The sequence below is a fragment of the Sebastes fasciatus genome, chromosome 2 (assembly GCF_043250625.1).
Source record: "Sebastes fasciatus isolate fSebFas1 chromosome 2, fSebFas1.pri, whole genome shotgun sequence".
In the NCBI taxonomy this organism is placed as follows: domain Eukaryota; kingdom Metazoa; phylum Chordata; class Actinopteri; order Perciformes; family Sebastidae; genus Sebastes; species Sebastes fasciatus.
In genome coordinates this window covers 38,865,982-38,885,129 of record NC_133796.1, presented here as the reverse complement: position 1 = coordinate 38,885,129, position 19,148 = coordinate 38,865,982, and the positions used below count along the sequence as shown (strand labels likewise).

Here is a 19,148-nt window from a genome sequence, read left to right as displayed (position 1 = left end):
AGCGGGGATGCTTACAGGCAGGTTGAAGTAGCCTTAAATAGAGACACACATAAACACAGTGTTACATGCAGATGCGTGCGCACTCACTGCAGCTGTGCCTCGGCCATTTAACACCAGCCGGGGGCGGAGATGAACAAATTAGCTGTAACCTATGGGAACCTGAAATAGAAGCGACTTAACAACAGTGCTGGATGGAAAAAAGTTACTATGGGGAGCAGTTTGATCAGTAAAGGTGCTGAGGTCAGCGTGCCAAACACACTGTGGCTGTGTATTGGCAAAACTCAGGAGATACGATACGTATCATGATACAGGGGTAACCATTCAATATATTGCGATACTGTAGGCAATTTTTTTTAAATCCAATTTTAGGAAAACTGTTATAGTATGAAGAACCAGAAATGCACCATTATTAGAAAAGGCAAAAATAACACATTTACACTGCATGTAAAGAACTGCATGTTATAGAACCCATTTTCATTCACATATCTTGAGGTCAGAGGTCAAGGGGGACCCCTTTGAAAATGGCCATGCCAGTTTTCCCCTCGCCACTACGTCCATATTTTACACAGTCTATGGTACAAATGTATAATATAAAATGTATTGTTGTTCTGCATCAAGTGTTGCGGCTCTTCCTAAACATATAAAAACTGTCAAGTTGTGGAAGACTCCTCTAAAATCTAAAGCTATCATATCCTTCAAGCTATTTTTCCATACATTGTATTGCTGTTTGCCTCCCGTCCTGCAGGTGGTGCTCGATGTGGGATGCGGGACTGGCATACTGTCCATGTTCGCTGCCAAAGCTGGGGCCAAGAAGGTCATAGCCGTCGACCAATCAGAAATCATCTATCAAGCCATGGACATAGTCAGGTGAGAGACACACACACACACACACACACACACACACACACACGCACACACACATGCACACACACACACACACACACACACACACACACACACACACACACACACACACACACACACACACACACACACACACACACACGCACACTACAGTCACAACTTTCACAGAAATGAACGGGGCCTCCAACGCCGTACCCGGTTCTCTTAATACATCCGTGGAGTAGTCAGATCCTCTTCCCGTTTGTGTGCAGCAGGGGATTGTGGGAGTAAAGGTCAGTGTGACCTCCACCTTTTATTTGTTGCAGCTGGTTGACTTCAGTGTCACGTGGACATAATGCACGTAATTTACACCTGCAGTCGGACTCATTCACCCCTCGCCTCTTCTTCTCCCCTGCAGCTGCAGTCCGAGGCCTACACACACACACACACACACACACACACACACACACACACACACACACACACACACACACACACATGTAGATGACCCCCTGTTGGTACCTTTTAATAAAATACACAGTCCCAATTTTAGGTGCTGTGTGTTTCCAGTTTTCCAGCAGCGGAGTCATTTACCTCCACCAGAGCCCTCCGCTGTCCGCGTCCACCTGCAGCCACTTCCTCCATCACACCCCCGCCTCTAAAATGCATTTTTGAGTTAGGGGCCATTATGACTGCTATTATTACCGTTATGTAAGAGAGTGTCGTATAAGCAAAACAACGGGGTTTGCTGAAGGAAAAGGACGTTTTAATTTTACAGCCCACTGACTCGCTGTTGGAGAGTGTGTTGGCATGCAGGCTGCGTCGCAGGTTCGCCAGCGGTGAAGATTCAGCAAAAGAAAGATGTGTAACCCCCCCTCCTCCCCTCCTACACACTCACACATGTACACACACAAACACACACACGCATACAGAAACACACACAGAGCCCTCGGCTCCCTTTAAATCTACTGTCCGCTTGTGATTTTAAAGCTCTTATTTCTGTGTGTGTGTGTGCATGGATGGCCTGTGTGTGTGTGTGTGTGTGTGTGTGTGTGCGTTGATGGCCTGTGTGTGTCCGCCACTTCCTCTCGATGTTAATATCAGGATTGTAATTAAAGTGGCTCCTGTTGGTTGGGCAGGAGCATCCATCTCCTGTCTCCACTCCGTCGCCGAAGTTTAAATGAAAAGCTAGATGTGACTTCCTTCCTTCACAGTCACTTCCTTAATGGATAATGTCTAAATACGTTTTTCTTTTTCTTTTTTCTAAATGGCTGGAATTGATGGATTATCTAATAGAAAGCTTTGAATTGTGACTACAAATTGGGGAAAAAAACTAAACAACATTTCACGTAGATTAATGAAATTCAACTTTTAATGGTGAACTAATAATAGCCGGACAGATTATCAGTTTCTGGATGTTTATCAGCCGACATTTGACTTTGGTTGAAGGATGCCGATCAGCCAGTAACGCACACGACGGCTTCGTCCAAAATCACATTCTACGCACTACGTACTCAACAAGTGTACAATCGTTCAGCATACTTATGTGTGAATAAACATTAGTATATAGGGGTGTAACGATTCATCTACTACATCGATGTATCGATTTGTATTCCTACGATCCAACTACGTCGATAGGTAATTGGCAAGTTGTCCTTCACGGGAGACGTATATTGATATAAAATCGATTTGAAACACAAAAATAGATTTGTATGGATACTAAGGATTTGCACCTTGTATTTAAGGACGACAAACGTTGTATGAAAGTGTTTTTTAGCACTTTTATTAGTAAAGAAATGTTAAACGTGACTCCGGTTCACTCTCCAGACATGCGGCAGCTCTTGCCAGCTCCGCCTTCACGCATCCATGGCGTGCATGCGGTCGAACGGCGCACTGAATTCCTAGCGCCGTGGAGGGAGACAGGCCCAGGTGCCCGGTGAGCTGCCGGCGCTGCGGATGCAAAGGAGCCGGTCGGCAGAGTTTCAGGCGCTATCAATCCACTTGACGAGGGCGGCTTCACCCAGAGGCACTTTCCCCGTGCGCTGTCGTTTTTTTCATTCAGAGAAAATGACTTTCCTTTCCCTGTCATGATATCTATGTGCATCATGCAGCCTCAGCCTCACGTATCCAGCCGGAGAGCAGACGGTCTGCGAGGATAATTATCACGACGGGAGTAAAGTAAAAAACTAAACAGAAATTCAACTAACGTCAGTCTAACATAGTTTTAAAATGTTGTTCCGTATGTTTTCATGTATGAAAAGACCCCAAATGAACACTGTAGGCTGACTACTTGATTACTTGATTATTATGACTACAGATTATTTAAGCAGCGTTTGTATAGGAATGATTTTGTCCCAAGCTGTTTGATCTCTATCAGCTGTTGATCTCTGTATTATTACTCTACCGTTTATATTGAAAATGAGGACAGAAGCAGCAGGTTAAATTACTGTTCATTTAACTTGAATAGAAGTTGGTTTATTATATTTTTTGTTAAATATTGCACTGCCTTGTATCTTGAGAACTGAAGCAGCGGGTCCTGCAGTTGCACTTTTTATTATTTTCTAATAAAAGCTGTATGTATTTGCCATTAATCATTGTGTTTACTTGTTTATATCTATAATTAATTTATCCCTGATTCCCTAACAAGAAAAACTTTGAGGAATCCTGACCTGCACTGTCCAGTATCAGATATTTATTGCACAGTCACACTGATTGAATTTTTGGCAAAAAAAGTTACTGTATCGATTTAAAGTCATTGAATCGTATCGTATCACTCTAGATGAGCCAAATATCATCCTTCAATCGTATCAGAACCATGTAAATCGTATCGTATCGCTGTAAAAATGTATCGTTACACCCCTAGTAGTATGTATCTTTTCGGACACACTGAACTGTAATTTACGTCGTCATTTCCCGAGAGCCTCCTTGCTGGTTGGAGATGTGTAACCATGGTAACCTATGCCAACCTCATGTGACCAAAACGACGGTTTGTGAGAATCAAATTCCGAATTAATTTAATATATATCTTACACCTAGCAAACTGAAATCTTATACTTAAATACGTTAAATTGAAGCGTCATTGATGTTACAGATCTGTCCGTCAACGTCTGTTATGAACGTTGTCGTCACTACAGCATTGCGTTGTGGGATATTTATGCCGTCGTAGTGTACAGCGTCGTATACTGTAATATTTCACGGGAAATAGTATGCAATTTGTGTACGATTGGTTTCATACTAAAGTTTCGGACATACTTAAATATCTCACATACTGTTTTAGCGTACTAAATAGCATGTTAGTGTGGAATTTCGGACACAACCTATGAATGCATGTAATTCAGGACAACCTGGCAATTATTCATACGTTTGCATTGAAGTTTTATGTCGTTCATTATCCCAAAAATGTGGTTAAAATAAAACTTTTTCATGTAAAATGTTGGTTAATTGTTTAGTTATTTTTATTTTCATTTATGTGACGGTTCCAATTTAAAAAAATCTTAATTCATATTTTTTTTATTGCTTTTTCGTCCTGAAAGAAGCAATATATACGCATACAGTGTGCATGTGTGTATATAAAACATATTTGGCAGATATATTGGCAAATGTCTTTATCAATGTTGTTGATTATTGGAATTGAAATTTTCTATCTTTAAAGGTGCTTAACTCGAAATTCAGAGTATCTCTATTATTGAAGAATTGCCTTCACGCAGCTCTCAACATGCTGACGGCTGAGCCAGCAGCTAACAGCTAACGGTGCTAACCGTATGAACAGTGTTAACGGTGTTAACCTGAGGGTTAACCTGAAGGGTGGGCGTTACACTTCCACCATGACGCCGTGGTTCTTGACGGCGTTATCAGCTGTACCCGCCGTATGAGAGCAGCGCAGAGCGGCGGCTCAGCGGTGGAACAACTCTGTCCCTCCACTCCGGGTCCGTACCTTTTTTATTATACAGAACGACGAGGTGGAATAATGGTACAACATTCCCGCCTAGAACAGGCTGTGTGAAAAGGGGCTTCTCTCTCTCACTCTGTCTCCCACTCACACACACACACACACACACACACACACACACACACACACACACACACACACACACACACACACACACACACACGCACACAAAGCCACACAGATACTGACTCTCTCCCCAGAGTCCTGACATTGTCCTCTAAATTACCCCAATAATGAGATTACAGTGTTTCCCTCTTGTGAAAGGTGTAGGTGGGGGGTTGGGGTTGTGGGTGAGGAGAGGCGGGGGGGGGGGGCTGTTGGATCCTGGGAGGAGGTGATAGCAGCAGTAGAAGAGCAGCAGAGAGGGGAGAGACAGTTCAAGATAAGGATCGCTGCCACAGAAATGCACTCTGGGCCGCTGTGAGTAATTGTTCTGTCCTCGGTAACATTAGCTGTCATGATAATGGAATATTCACAGAGATTGATACCCAGACTGGCCGGTCTGAAAGGAAAGATCATTTAAACAGCGGCGCTGATCCTACAGCCGCTACCTGAGCACCTGACACTTCTGCAGGCCCACAGTTACAGTTTTACCCCTTTAACACTCCTACCAACACGGCTCAGGAAAGACTGGAAATATAATGTGTGTGACAAATTTGAAATATTACCAACATTTTGCAAATTTAGTTTGTAGTTAATGTGTGTTTTGCGGCGTGCGACATTACTGTTGTCGTACACTCTCACTCGCGGCTGTTTTCTGTGAAAAAGCTCTGATATAACCGCTGTATGCTACCTGCCCAGCACCAAACAGCAGACAGACAAAGGTCCTGTTCAGACCTGGTATTAACATGCGTCCTCAGTGATCCGATCACAAGTAGACAGCTCTAAGTACAGTTGTGAACGCACTCAAGACGCATTGAGGACGCATTGAGCTCGGATCTGGGCCACATATGGCCACATTCTTTTAGCAGTGTGTACGCGAATGTGTCCTGGGACACATTAAGGACCGCCTACTCTACTGACCCGCGGGACTCACTATGCTCCTCATGTGAATAAACAGGCAGTTGCGAGCGCTTGTCTGCCTCATGGAAACAGCCTTTGTGCTTTACTGTATTCTGTCTGTACATCTGTATTTTATTAAAATAAATGTTATCTATAGGCTACATAGTCAACAGGCTATCAGACAGAGTGTGCTGTGCGCATACGGTATGCAGATTCGGAGGAGACCGGCGCCGTTGATAAAAGCCTGCCCTTTCAAACTACTCACTGACTGCTACTCGTGTTAAACAGCAGTTTACCAAAACACTTCCCGTGTTTTGGTACAGTTGGTTTTCAAATCTGATGTGAACCGTACCTGAGTACACATGAACTTTACTCGAGACCACCTTTTCAAGTGGAGTACGGCACACAGCGTTCACACTACTCAAACGAACTGGACTTTGGGGTCAAGGGTACTCGGGCCCGGGTCCCTGATGTGAAAGCCTCCCAAGTAGGCAACGTCAGTATTGTGTTGTTGTTCCGCTGCCACCAAGTGGCTTTAAACATGAATTCTCCTATTATATTTTGACGGAAATGAATTGCCATAACTGGGATTTGTAGTATCCACCTTTTTTTGAATGTGCAGCACAGCAAAACTTCAAGCCAACTATTGAACCATTTGTTTGTTGGATTCTAGGTGACGTAATATTGAAACGAGTCATGTTTTTAAGTCCTCTGACTCTTGCATGTTTCCCCCCGACAGGTCCAACCAGCTGGAGGACAAGATCACTCTGATCAAAGGCCGCATAGAAGACATCAAGCTCCCGGTGGAGAAGGTGGACATCATCATCTCAGAATGGATGGTCAGTACTTATTCACGCACACGTACATACTGTAGGAGTTTGACTGTAGGAATGCGGGAGTCAAAGCCTTTAACTCCCTAAAGCCTCGTAAAGTCAGTGAATGGAAAAAAGATATGAAAGTTCAATTCCCAATCAAAAATATGTGAACTCATATCGATAGCTGAGGATGTGAATCAGTGGACTGGATTTCGGAGTCTCTCTACTAAAACGCTCCTATGTGATTTCCTCAAATTCAGTTCAGTAGGTCTCTACAATTAAAGCTTAATAAAATATTGCTGCTCTGTGTCACCAATATATTTAGAGATACATCTATGTTTTTTGGCCTATTCTGAGGCCTGAGGCCATCGATTTTATCGATTAATTTGAATTAAAGCTTCAGTAGGTAACAAGTTTTTGGCATCATTGGGCAAAAAAATCCATAATAATCGTTCAGAATATTGTAACTCAAGTGTTCTGAGAGATAACTAGACTTCTGCTCCTCCTCATGGCTCTGTTTTTAGGCTTTACAAAATCTAGCCCGTGACGGGAGACTTTGGCCAATCACAGGTCATTTCAGAGAGAGAGCGTTCCTATTGGCTGTGCTCCGGCTGGTGGGCGGTGCTTGGTATTTCCTCAGCAGATCTCAACATGCAACACTTGCTACATTGCAAGATGTTTCTGAAAACATTTGAGGAGAGAAATAGGCATTACAGTAACAGAAAATTGATTCATATTTGATCAGCTACTACTGTCACGATAATATAACTAACTTTTTTTTAATCATATTTGCTCCATTTCTACCCACTGCTTCTTTAATCACAATAGGTAAATTAATCTTTGTTTGCTTTTTGTTAATCATTTTTATTATTAAAATAAAAACAAAGCTTATTTGAATAATCCCCTTGTCTTTTGTTGGCCTAGTTTGTTTTAAAGAAGAAAAATAAATCGATTTAAATCGTATCACCCAGCCCTATTTGGGAGCTGATTTTCCATCCAACAGTCTTTGAACTCTTAGAACACATACATCGATATATCTAAAATGTAGATGCTCAACTTAATCTCCGATTGGTCCTTTTCCAGCCAATGAGTGTGCGAGAGTCCAAGGTGGCAGCAGCAGTGACGCATGTTTTAAACATGGCTTAAACGGGGGCTAAACTCGACCATGAGCTCCTCTGAATACCTAACCAGGAAGAGCAGTCCTCCTTCCCCTTGATGCCCATTTATCAGGGAGATTCTCTGTGGCGATACAGGCGGGACGGCCAAAGTTGAACGCACCGCTGAAGTCATCCCTAATTCATGAGCATCCCGTATCTGTCCCCCCTCCACCTCCCCCATCCATCGTGAAACCCCAGGGTCACGAGCAGGGGTCGCCAGCCAGAGCCTTCCCATCCTCTCACCGGGGAAATTGAAATTCGGCGGGTTGACGTGCCGGCGGAGCGGTGAAGGATAGGGGGCGTAATCTCCGATGACACCGGCTCACAGAGCGCTAATAAATCTAAGAATCCCCCAGTCACTTCTCATCATGGCGGCGATGGCAGACATTCCTCAAGAGTGGCCAGAACTTCAATAGCTGCCCTCCGATCTGCCTACATAAAATGGAAAAATGACAGTTGTCACAGGAGTAGACTTTCTGGCCGGTGTTAAATGGCTTTAAGACTGTATTAAACTTTAATGGCTTTGTCTCAAAGCCAGGTAGTGTCTTATTACCACCGGGAGATTCTGGAGATGTCATCGCTTGATGGAATTGTTTTTCTCTTCTTTTTTTTTTGCTTCAGTCGCCTTGTTTTATTATCATATAAATCACTTTCTTATCACAATTCTTAGTGAATCTTACACATCATTGAATTCATATGTTTTTAAAATAAATCCTAAATATTTTATAAAATGTTAATTTTCTCAATATAGCTAGTGTAGGAAGTTCTAAAATGACCTTTTATTACAAAATCTAATTTCAAATGTGTTTTACAAAAATATAATTATTTCTCTTGTTGTTTCTCAGAGAAACAGTTTCATGTTCCCCTCTCCTCATTCAATGTATATAGATTCTGTAATTACCTTCCTTTATAGTAGTTTTCATTGTCTGAGGGCGGAGTCCGCCATTCCCACGCTGGATTCACAGGAAACTTGCATATTAATCCAGAGTTATTGAGAGGCGAAGTCTCTCCCCTTCCGGTGGATCACCATGGGACCTTATTTCGGAAAAAAAATACGAATGGTAGTCAACGGCGAGAGAAATATTTTTTTTCATCCCGTTTCAATTGCTCCATGAATCACACACATGCTGTTTGTCAATTTAAAAGATAATTTTGCAAGTTTAGATAGTCACAGTTCGTCGTGGGGTTTGTCGTAGTATCATTTAGTTTTGTGTGAAACCGCTCAGTGAACTACATCTCTCGTGTCGCACAATATACGTCACCAACACTAGCTAGCTAGCTAACTTAGCTATGTTCCACGCACAAATGAAACGTTGTCTTACTTGATGTGTTTTATCCAGCGACTCCTGGTCTTTATATCAGCCAGGAAGAGAGAGAAGGATCAGACCCGTTGCTGGTGTGAGTTCATCCCAGTAGGAAACACACAGGCATCGTAGCTTCAGAGAGAGAGACGTCACTACGTGACTTTTGGGTGTGTCGTCTTTCTAGTTACGTATTTTCACAGTCTGATACTTCAACAGTTTCACAACAAACTGAGACTTTCTGGACTTGCAAAATTATCTTTTAATTTAAATGCGTGATTCTAGGTGCAATTCAAAAAGGATAGAAGAAATATTTGTGTCTCTCCGTTGACTATCGTTCATATTTCTTCCGAAATAAAGTCCCATGGTGGTCCACCGGAGGGGACAGGACTTCACCTTTCTATTGTTTGTGATCTTATCTTATTGATATCAGCCTCCCTGTTTACTGGTTACTCTCTTACAGCCGTGTCAGAGCTATATTTAGTTACTGCTAATGCAAACTGAACATTTCCTACAGCTAGTAGTTCACATTAAAAGCTAAACTGGCTTCAATTCCGCAGCAGTCACAGGAAATCCAAATGTATACTGAGGTAGACAAAACATATTAGAACACGTTTTCATGCTTTAATGTAAAAAAAAAAAAAAAAAAATCTCATACCGGCTGTTGGTTGATTGGTCATCCGAACCAAACTCTTCGGACTGCGTTCCAGGTCCGCTCCAACTAGCTTTGTTTGAGGGCGTGCCAAACTAGCTGCGAGGCAAAGATGGTTACTTGGTGACATCACCACGTAACGGAAGAAAAGGCAGGACTTCAAGCGAGGCGTTTCAGGCAGTGCAGGAGCAGTGTTTCTGTTGGGGAGAGTAAATCCTGGTTTATGGTCGCCATAGTGAAGCTGGCGCGAGGTGCGCGCGTCAGAAATTTACGTCGTCATGGCTTGAATGAGCCTTCGTGCACCTCCGAATTTTTTTAACTGCGCTGGCTGCGCGCGCTGTGCTTTTCGGAGCATATTGAAACAAACAACGCGCTGAGCATAAACACCTCTGTGCATGCTTGTAGTGCGCGCGCCATCTACGGAGGCCCGCGCCACGGTGTCTCGCGCGAGTATAAACAAAGCTTAACTTCATTTTGTGTGAACATTGCAGACCTTTTAATATGCACAAAAAAACTAAATAACAAAGGAATGGGAAAAAGCACAAAAGCGTAACAGGTCCTCTTTAATATTACAGGGAGTAATGGAACAAGAAGGAGCAGCCATCGAATGTTTGGCTGCTCTGTAAGAAGATACACCAGATAGATAGATTGTTGGCTGCCCCCAAGTTTCTAGGACCTGTAGTATTAACCGCACCTGCCATTACCACGGTAACCCCAAATCAATCCGAATTGAAATCTTAAGGATTCTAAATTTAAAGTAACTTTGATTACTCTTGTCTCCTCTCTCACTCTTGTCTTACGCTCCGTCCACACTGGGAACGTCAGGGTCGCGTGGCGGCTGCGTCGCGTGGCGGCTGCGTGATTGACACGTCGGGTATTCACACCAGCTGCGTTTCTGCTGCTGACAGCCCTTTCTTTCTACATAGAGTTTGCCTTTCCTAATGGCCACATCATTTCATTATAAATATCATTTATATTTATTTTAGACAGAGAAAGGTTAAGAAACGTATGGTAATTTGTAAATAATAGTAATAATCCACAATTAAAACCCCGTACTATATTCATTCATGGAGCTCTGCAAGTCACTGCATGTTCCACAGCACTGTCCTGCACATATTTCAGAATAAAGGCTCTAGTTAAGAAATGAAGGAATTCTGTTCACAGAAAAAACGCTTGGGGGCTTTTATTTTGAAATGAAAGCAGGCAGTATTGATTTAAAAACAAGTCTTTACTTTGTTTCATCTCCGTAACATTTTCTACAGATAGAGACATGTAAACTGTAGTAATGTAGCGGGTATGATGTTAATATACAGTCAATAGATCACCTTCACTGTCTGTGACATATTCTACAGATGTCTACACATCGAAACTGTAGTAATCTTGCTGGTATGATGTCAATATACTGTCAATAGATCACTTTCACTGTCTGTTGCTGCTGTGAACTGCGCGCGGCTCGCGTCCAAAATAGGCGAGACCTCGAATCTCTAGAAGAGACGCAGCTGAGATGCGCGTCTCACGTGGGCAGTGTGGCTCCTCTAACCTGTTAACACGGACGCCAAAATAAAAAACGAAAGGTAACGCAGCCACCATGCACTCTTGACGTTCCCAGTGTGGACGAGGCTTTACTCTTGACTCCTGCAATATGTTTAATAAAAATATAAATACGGCAAATAATGGAAGAAAACAACATCAAACTGCTGTATCTATGTGGATCTATGTAATCAGGGTTTAACACATTGGAGGCGTGCTAATGCCTCCAACAGAGAATGTCCAAATTAGGTCAAAGCAATTGGAAGGTATGTACAGGAGGGAATTGTGTAACTAAGAATAGATTAGCATCTCACACTTTGCAGGCTTTGTATTCCTTCCTCTGGATTTTAGGAATGTAGGACTGATGAAATAAAAAGGAAAGGTATGAGGGGAAAAACAAGTTAAAACTGAGAACCTTCCGCACAGCCACACTGTAGTTAGTCTAGGTAGAAAGTATATTATAACAGTCTGGTGAGTTTGTTGTCACTGAACAGTGTAATTAATCTGAAATTTGTAGAATGAATGGTTCAACAAATCTCGGTGGATGAAGAGAGAGAGCCGTGGGCTTACTGTGGCAAAGAAAAGCATCACTCCTTTGAAGAAAAGCAAAACAAAAAGTACATTCATCTATCTTCACATGTGCTGTGATTGAAAGTGTTGTTCTCTGGCCTGGAAAGTAGTCTATACTGAGTAGAAGGAATTCAGTGAAAAATGCTTGGGACTTTGAAAAGGCATTAATTCCAGAGAGACTGTGGACAAATGCAGTACATCAATTAAAAAACAGAAAAATTACTGAAGAACAGAATGACAGCTTGTTGCTAATGCTTTAAAGTGTTTGCATTAGGGATGTTCACAATTAATTGACCAACATCACTTCATAGTACTACTAGTGGTCAAAAACACAGGGTTCCTTTAAAGCTGCAGTAGGCAGTATATTTTTGGCATAATTGGGCAAAAATTCCATAATAACCTTTCAACATATTGTAATTCAAGTGTTCTGAGAGAAAACTAGTCTTCTGCTCCTCCTCATGGCTCTGTTTACAGGCTTTAGAAAATGTAGCCCGTGACGGGAGCCTTTGACCAATCACAGGTAATTTCATAGAGAGAGAGCGTTCCTATTGGCTGTGCTCCGGCTGGTGGGCGGACATGGCTCAACATGGCCGCGTCACAAACTTTCTCATTTTACAGCTAAACCGTGCAGTACAAGATGATTCTGAAAACATTTGAGGCGAGAAATAGGCATTAACGTAACATAATATTGATTCATATTTGATCAGCGCTGCCTAGTTTGACCGTTTCATTGGAGTTCACGAGTGATTGACAGCCTGCTCATAGACGGCAGCTGGACGGCAGACTCCAGATCGACTCTGACTGGTTGTTTTCCTCCGGTCTGTGAAATCTTGCAGATGCCATTAGGAGCACCGGAGGACACAGAGGAACATGATATTTTTCAGATTACCTGTCTCATGCACACTCACCAACATTTTATCTGGGATACTGGGTTGAAATTTAACCCCCATCTTTGCAGATGCTGTTTTACACCCTCACATTGCAGTAGATGATTTATATTGTTATGTAAGTATAGACAAATATTGACGTCTATAACACTCACATTTTCAGTGGTGCTTTATAATTGACCATCAGATTATAAAATTAGGAAATGATGATGAAAAAAAAGAGTTGAGTATTACTTTAAAGGAACAGTGTCTAAGATTTGGTGGCATCTAGTGGTGTGGTTGCAGATTGCAACCAGCTGAGTATCCCTCCGGTCACTCCTCCCCTTCCAAGACTGCGGTAACCAGAGCCGCAGAGTGCAAAACCATGGTAACGCCGTTCACCTCGCTCAGAGGCCATCCTTACCATAATAACACTACTTTTGGAGCAACGGAAGTCAGACGGCGACTGGCGGTACCACGGTTTTACACTCTGCGGCTCACGTTACCACAGTTTCACAAGCGTGTCGGAGAATTCTAGAGCCAGTGTTTGGTTTGTCCGTCATCAGCTACTGTAGAAACATTGCAGAGCAAAATGGTGGACTATGTGGAGACAAGCCCCCAGGAGGAGCACCGGTCGTTTATGCCAATTTTCGTTGTGGCTAAACGGCGGTACTACAACTTCTGTGTCTGTCATGTGATGGACCCAAAATTGCTTTTTCCCATAGACTTACATTGGGAAAGACACGTCTGTAACTCAGAGGATAATTTTTTTGAGGTGAATCAACTCCCCAGTATGAACACTTGAACAGCCCTTATTTAAATCATTAGGTCCTAAAAGTTATAACACGCACTAATAGCTGAATCCAGAGTTATTTCCCTTCCTCCGTTCATGCGAATGAGACCCAGACCGAGGCTGGAGCGAGGGCTGGGAGGCGGCTACTGCGCCTGCTCTGTGGACCCAATGGATGCGGAAGATCTGAACAACTCTCATAGGAATGAACGGGAGCCTGCCTACAACGCCAGTTATTTTAATACATCCATGTGTGAAGAGGAACTGCTACCTATGTCGATATGAACGGCTCATTCTAAGCTAACGAAAATGCAACTATTCTTAATTTCAGGTGATTATACACTAATGAAAACATAGTTATGAATACTATATTCCATTTCTGCTAATAGATCCCCAGAAATGTTCCACACTATTCTTTTAACTGTCCATATACCAGCAAATTGTAGCTTTATAGAGATAACCTTTCAAGTTTTTTCATGAATTAATAAGTTACCTGACAATTAAGGCTGTTTATGGAAGAGAAACGAAGGATTAAATCACTGAAGTCCAGCTGTCAGAGTTGTTGGAGCGAGCAGACAGACGGTGGTTACAGGGCTAATAGACAGAGATGGGTGATGAATGTGGTGTATCTGTGGTGGTGGTGGTGGTGGTGGTGGTGGTGGTGGATGAAAAGGGGGCAAATATGTGTCTGTCTGCTGTGGCAGTGTTTGAGAGACTGCCTTTAGCAGCACCGCTGTCATTTCATAACTCACGACATTGATCGGTTCTCTTTCTCAGCACGCCGAAAAACAAACAGTGCAGAGCAGATAAGAGAGTGGGGGGGCTGACGGGGAGGAGGAGAGCCGAGTCCCCCCAAAGACTAAATAAAGATTGTCACTCCGAGATCAATCACAGCTGATGGGCCTGCTAGCATGATAGTGTTTAATGGCACGGACGCACGAATACGGACACGAGAGGAGACTGTCAGAGGAGAGTTGGCTTTAACAAACTTTTGTTACATAATACTAGAGTTAAGAACTGAAGCATTAAAGCTTCAGTAGGCAGAATGTTTTTGGCATCATTGGGCCGAGATTCCATAATAACCTTTCAGCATATTGTAATTCAAGAGCTCTGAGAGAAAACTAGACTTCTGCTCCTCCTCATGGCTCTGTTTTCAGGCTTTAAAAAATCTAGCCCGTGACGGGAGACTTTGACCAATCACAGGTCATTTCATTGAGAGAGAGCGTTCCTATTGGCTGTGCTCCGGCTGGTAGGCGGTGCTTGGTATTTCTTCAACTGTTTTCAACATGGCTGCCAGGTCACAAACTTTCTCATTTTACAGCTAAACCGTGCACTACAAGATGTTTCTGAAAACATTTGAGGAGAGAAATAGGCATTACAGTAACAGAATATTGATTCATATTTGATCAGTGCTGCCTAGTTTGACCATTTGGTCGGAGTTTGCAAGTGATTGACAGCTGCACAGAGACGGCAGACTCCAGATCAGCTCTGGATGGTTGTTTTTCCTCCGGTCTGTGAAATCTTGCAGATGCCCTTAGGATCACCGGAGGACACAGAGGAACATTTTTTTTTTTTTTTCAGATTACCTGTCTCATGCCCTAGTGTCAGGATATAGTGACCGTTTTATAAAATAACTTGCCCCCTGGACGCCTCCCTAGGGAGGTGTTCCAGGCACGACCAGCTGGGAGGAGGCCACGGAGAAGACCCAGGACTAGGTGGGGAGGTTATATCTCCACACTGGCCTGGGAACGCCTCGGGGTCCCCCAGTCAGAGCTGGTTAATGTGGCCAGGGAAAGGGAAGTTTGGGGTCCCCTGCTGGAGCTGTTGCCCCTGCAACCCGACCCCGGATAAGCGGTTGAAGATGATGTGATGTGATGATGATGTCACAATAGCTCAAAGTGTTCAGGAGATATGACTTTTTTTTGTAACATAAGCCCTGCCCAGAGCCCTAACTTTAAGGGCCAGCTATAGCAAAACTGTGTGGAATAGGGTGACAGCAAAAAAATCAGATTTGGACACAATTCAAATGGTGGAAAAAAAATCTGGATGCAAATGGGCGTGGCTTATATAGATAGATTTGTTTGGACCCCCAAAATCCAGGAAAAAATTTTGTTTCTGAGAGTTACGGTTCTTAATTACAGGCTGAAAGGTAAAGTTCATTGTTATAGCGCCACCATCTGGGCAAATTACACCACATTTGACACTGCACTCTATCGGGTCCCCAGCAATACACCCACCTAGAGTGAAGTCAATCGGATGAACGTTTCTCAAGATATGCGAAGGACATACAGAAAGAGAGACAGACAGAGATTCCTCACTTTATAGTTATAGATATATCTTGCATAAGAAGAAATTTTGAATCACAAACTGCCCAAAATAACTTTAATTATCTTCATTACTTTGAACACTAACTGATGATACAGAAAACTATGATAGAAACTAAGCGTTGACTTTTCCTTGAAGAAATAATGTAGTCTTGCTGTGGATGCTGAACCTGCATCATGTACCGGCGTCTTGGTAACAGTTTGTGTATGGAGGCGAAGGCCAGTGTCCCTGAGCTTATTGAAGTAGGCGTGTGTGGTAACTCACCTTGGAGAAACTCTCCCAGAATGTCAAATTGGTCTTCAGTTTCATTAAAATGTGAAAGGAACCCTGAACAAGGAAAGTGTCAAAGAGCTCAGTTGAACTTCTCTGCTGTGGAGACGTTTTTTTTATGCCCACATCTCTAATATTTTACCCTGAGGTGAACATAGTTTGACTACAAAACAAGTATCACCTGCATACACGCACATACACACACACAACACACACACACAAATACACAAAGTCCGAGTCATTGTGTGCGGTAGAGGGGTGAAGTCAAATTAATGGCAGCCCTTCCTCTTTAGCCTCATTATCAGTGCTGGAAGACTCACCTGCCCAAGAAGAGAGTGGTAGTCATCAGTCATCCTGTCCTTCAGTCTGCCTGACTGTCTCAGACACACACACACACACACACACACACACACACACACACACACACACACAAACACCTAAAAGAACATCGTCCGGTTAGGTGAAACATGGCAGCATTATTCTAAATTTTAGTAAATAAAAACACAAGAAAATGGTTAAAGCACAGAGTCTTTGCTTTGCACCTCGTATTGATAAAATCCGCTTGGAAAGAACCAATCAGATGCCTCCCTGCCTCCCTGCCTGTACTTCTTTCATAATAACATATGTGACTGCACAATTTCTCTTATTCCGACTGACTGTCAGTAGTGCAAGTATCAACGACAGACACAATCCTCCTGCCGAGGATTTTGCCCACTGAGACTTTGGTTAACTATTTTCATTATAAAAGATAAGGAACATTTCAAATACTTCTGTATTATATTGTACAAAGACAGAATAAACACTTTCCCAAAATGCAACAGGACACAGTAGGCTATAAAACTGAAAAGCATCTCTTATGTTATGAAATTGAAAATTGTATCCCGTTCTGCTTTTACGTCTAGAGGCTGCTTGAAAGCAGCGAGGACGAGTAGTCCTGCTCCGGTTTGTTTTTTCCTCGTCCCGGTGATCGGCACATCTGGGTGATACCGACGATTTGAACGCGTGTTATGCATGTTGGATGCGTTTCCATTCACATCCCCTACAACGGTGAAACAACGCCAACACACCGTCCTCATCTTATACGACTTTCTCTCCGTTGCTGAATGGTAACGCGCAAGCGGGTCTTCCAGCTCCGGCGGGGGGGGCAACTCATCAAAGAGGGCAAATGGGCTATTGCTCGGGCAACTTTAGCCCAGTTTTGTGCACATCCATGCTGTCATTATCAAGTTTTTTTAAACCCAGTCTTTCATCAGTCATCCAAGGCTTGTATTTTCATAAATGTGTCACTTCACGATAAGTCAGAGAGACACGTTTCCTGTCAGTACACCAGTATGCAACTTTATTTTTCCCCCTTCACGCCAAGTGAAGCATAGGCATATATAGCCATATAGACAGCCATTTACTACGAGCAGGGTGGTATATAAATAGCCACAATGCAATTCAACACAATAATATCTACTGTATGCGATGTTGCATTTCACTCATCTGGTCAAAACATCCGCAGGAGAGGAGTGACTGCTCTCTGGTTTGAATAACAATGCTACATGCAGAACATGAACCTGACGTCCTGAAATGTCCCTCAAACAGACATTCCCATAAACCCAAACCCATAATCCTGCACCGCTCAGTTGACATTGTTTTTGTGGAGAGAAATGGCCTCCGTGTTCCCTAGAAATGATTAATTTAATAACAGCTCGTGAATGCTTGGACAAGTACACAGCCGAATACAAGTACATTAAGATTTTTATAGTGTATATGTCAGTTCACAGCTATAACTTTTTATTTCACAAAGGCACACAAAGGCAGGCATTGTTTTATTTTTATGCTGCTGACTTTGACCTTAAAACAAAAATTGAGTTTTCATATTAAGGTGCCTTTCCCAAAACCGAAGCAGTAAATCCATGCATCGAGAAATGATGCGTGCTTGTATGCAACATCAGATTATCTGGTCTTGATACAATCTACTGCTGACATGATGGAGTTTTACAGCCCGTAAAACCCACAGACTGTATAGAAGAAGTGGACATAGTCACCGTAATGTCATTCATTGGTTTGTGGACTATCGTTTTGAAGCCTTGAGTTCGGCATTTTGGCCGTCGCCATCTTGTTTTTTGCAACCAGAAGTGACACGAGGGGGTGGAGCTAAGTACAACCGAACGCTGAATAAGACATTTTTAGGCGACCAATATGTTACAATATCTTTTCATGAACTTCAAACCCTCTGTGAAAGGGCTAAAGTTGTGAGGAGAAAACATAGACATCGCCCAGACCGGACATCGCCCAGACCGGACAACGCCGTGGTAGCGACCTGTCAATCACAAGGTAGCCACGCCCTAAAGCATACCCTGCTTTATGGTCTATTTGATTCTAAATGGGACCATAATTTACTAAATGAACATTGAAGAAGACTTGAAACTAGCGATAGAGACCATAAACTCATGTTTACAATGTTTACTGAGGTAATAAATCAAGTGAGAAGTAGGGTCATTTTCTCACAGACTTCTATACAATCAGAGTCGCCCCCTGCTGGATATCAGAAAGAATGCACGTTTAAGGCACTTCAGCACTGGCTTCACTTTTCAGACCCAGAGATGGGCATCAAGATAGATATGTTGTGCTCTCTTTATTCACTTATTTGTTCATTAGTATTTAGATAAAGACTTTATTGAATAGAAAACTAGAATTGCACTCGGAGTGCGCAGACCTCCGCCAACGCGGGACATTAAAAACAGATCGGTTACGTGAGGAGGTCGTCTTATTATTAACACAGTGTGTTTCCATGTAACGTATCGGTGGATGCCTCTCTCATTCAGCAGCCTTGTTACGTCTGTATAACGTTACACTACGTTGTCTCTCATCCCGTCATCTACAGCTTTTTTCTTTCTTACCGCGGACGGCCAGCAGCTCCCGCACACACATCCACACACGTATCTCTCTGCCCTGGGAAAGAGGCGGGGTCATGCGTAATCAACGCGTCATCAGTTACACTACGCAATGTTTGCTTAATGTTCTGGCTGATCGGAATCCTTAAACAAAATTCCTGAATCCGGATCATGATCCGGATTGCCACCAAAATCT

General features: G+C 42.9%; 2 protein-coding genes across 3 annotated transcripts in view; one reads left to right on the top strand and one right to left on the bottom strand.

Moving 5' to 3' along the window:
- Window positions 1-19,148, bottom strand: part of ubap1lb (ubiquitin associated protein 1-like b) — a 424,774-nt gene that overhangs the window by 203,714 nt on the left and 201,912 nt on the right. The gene's annotated exons all lie outside the window — the stretch shown is intronic.
- prmt3 (protein arginine methyltransferase 3) overlaps window positions 1-19,148 on the top strand; it is an 81,241-nt gene that overhangs the window by 9,504 nt on the left and 52,589 nt on the right. Inside the window, exons 9-10 of the mRNA XM_074623054.1 lie at window positions 746-867; window positions 6,534-6,633. Of these exons, the coding sequence (XP_074479155.1) occupies window positions 746-867; window positions 6,534-6,633 (222 nt within the window). The remainder of the gene's footprint in view (window positions 1-745; window positions 868-6,533; window positions 6,634-19,148) is intronic.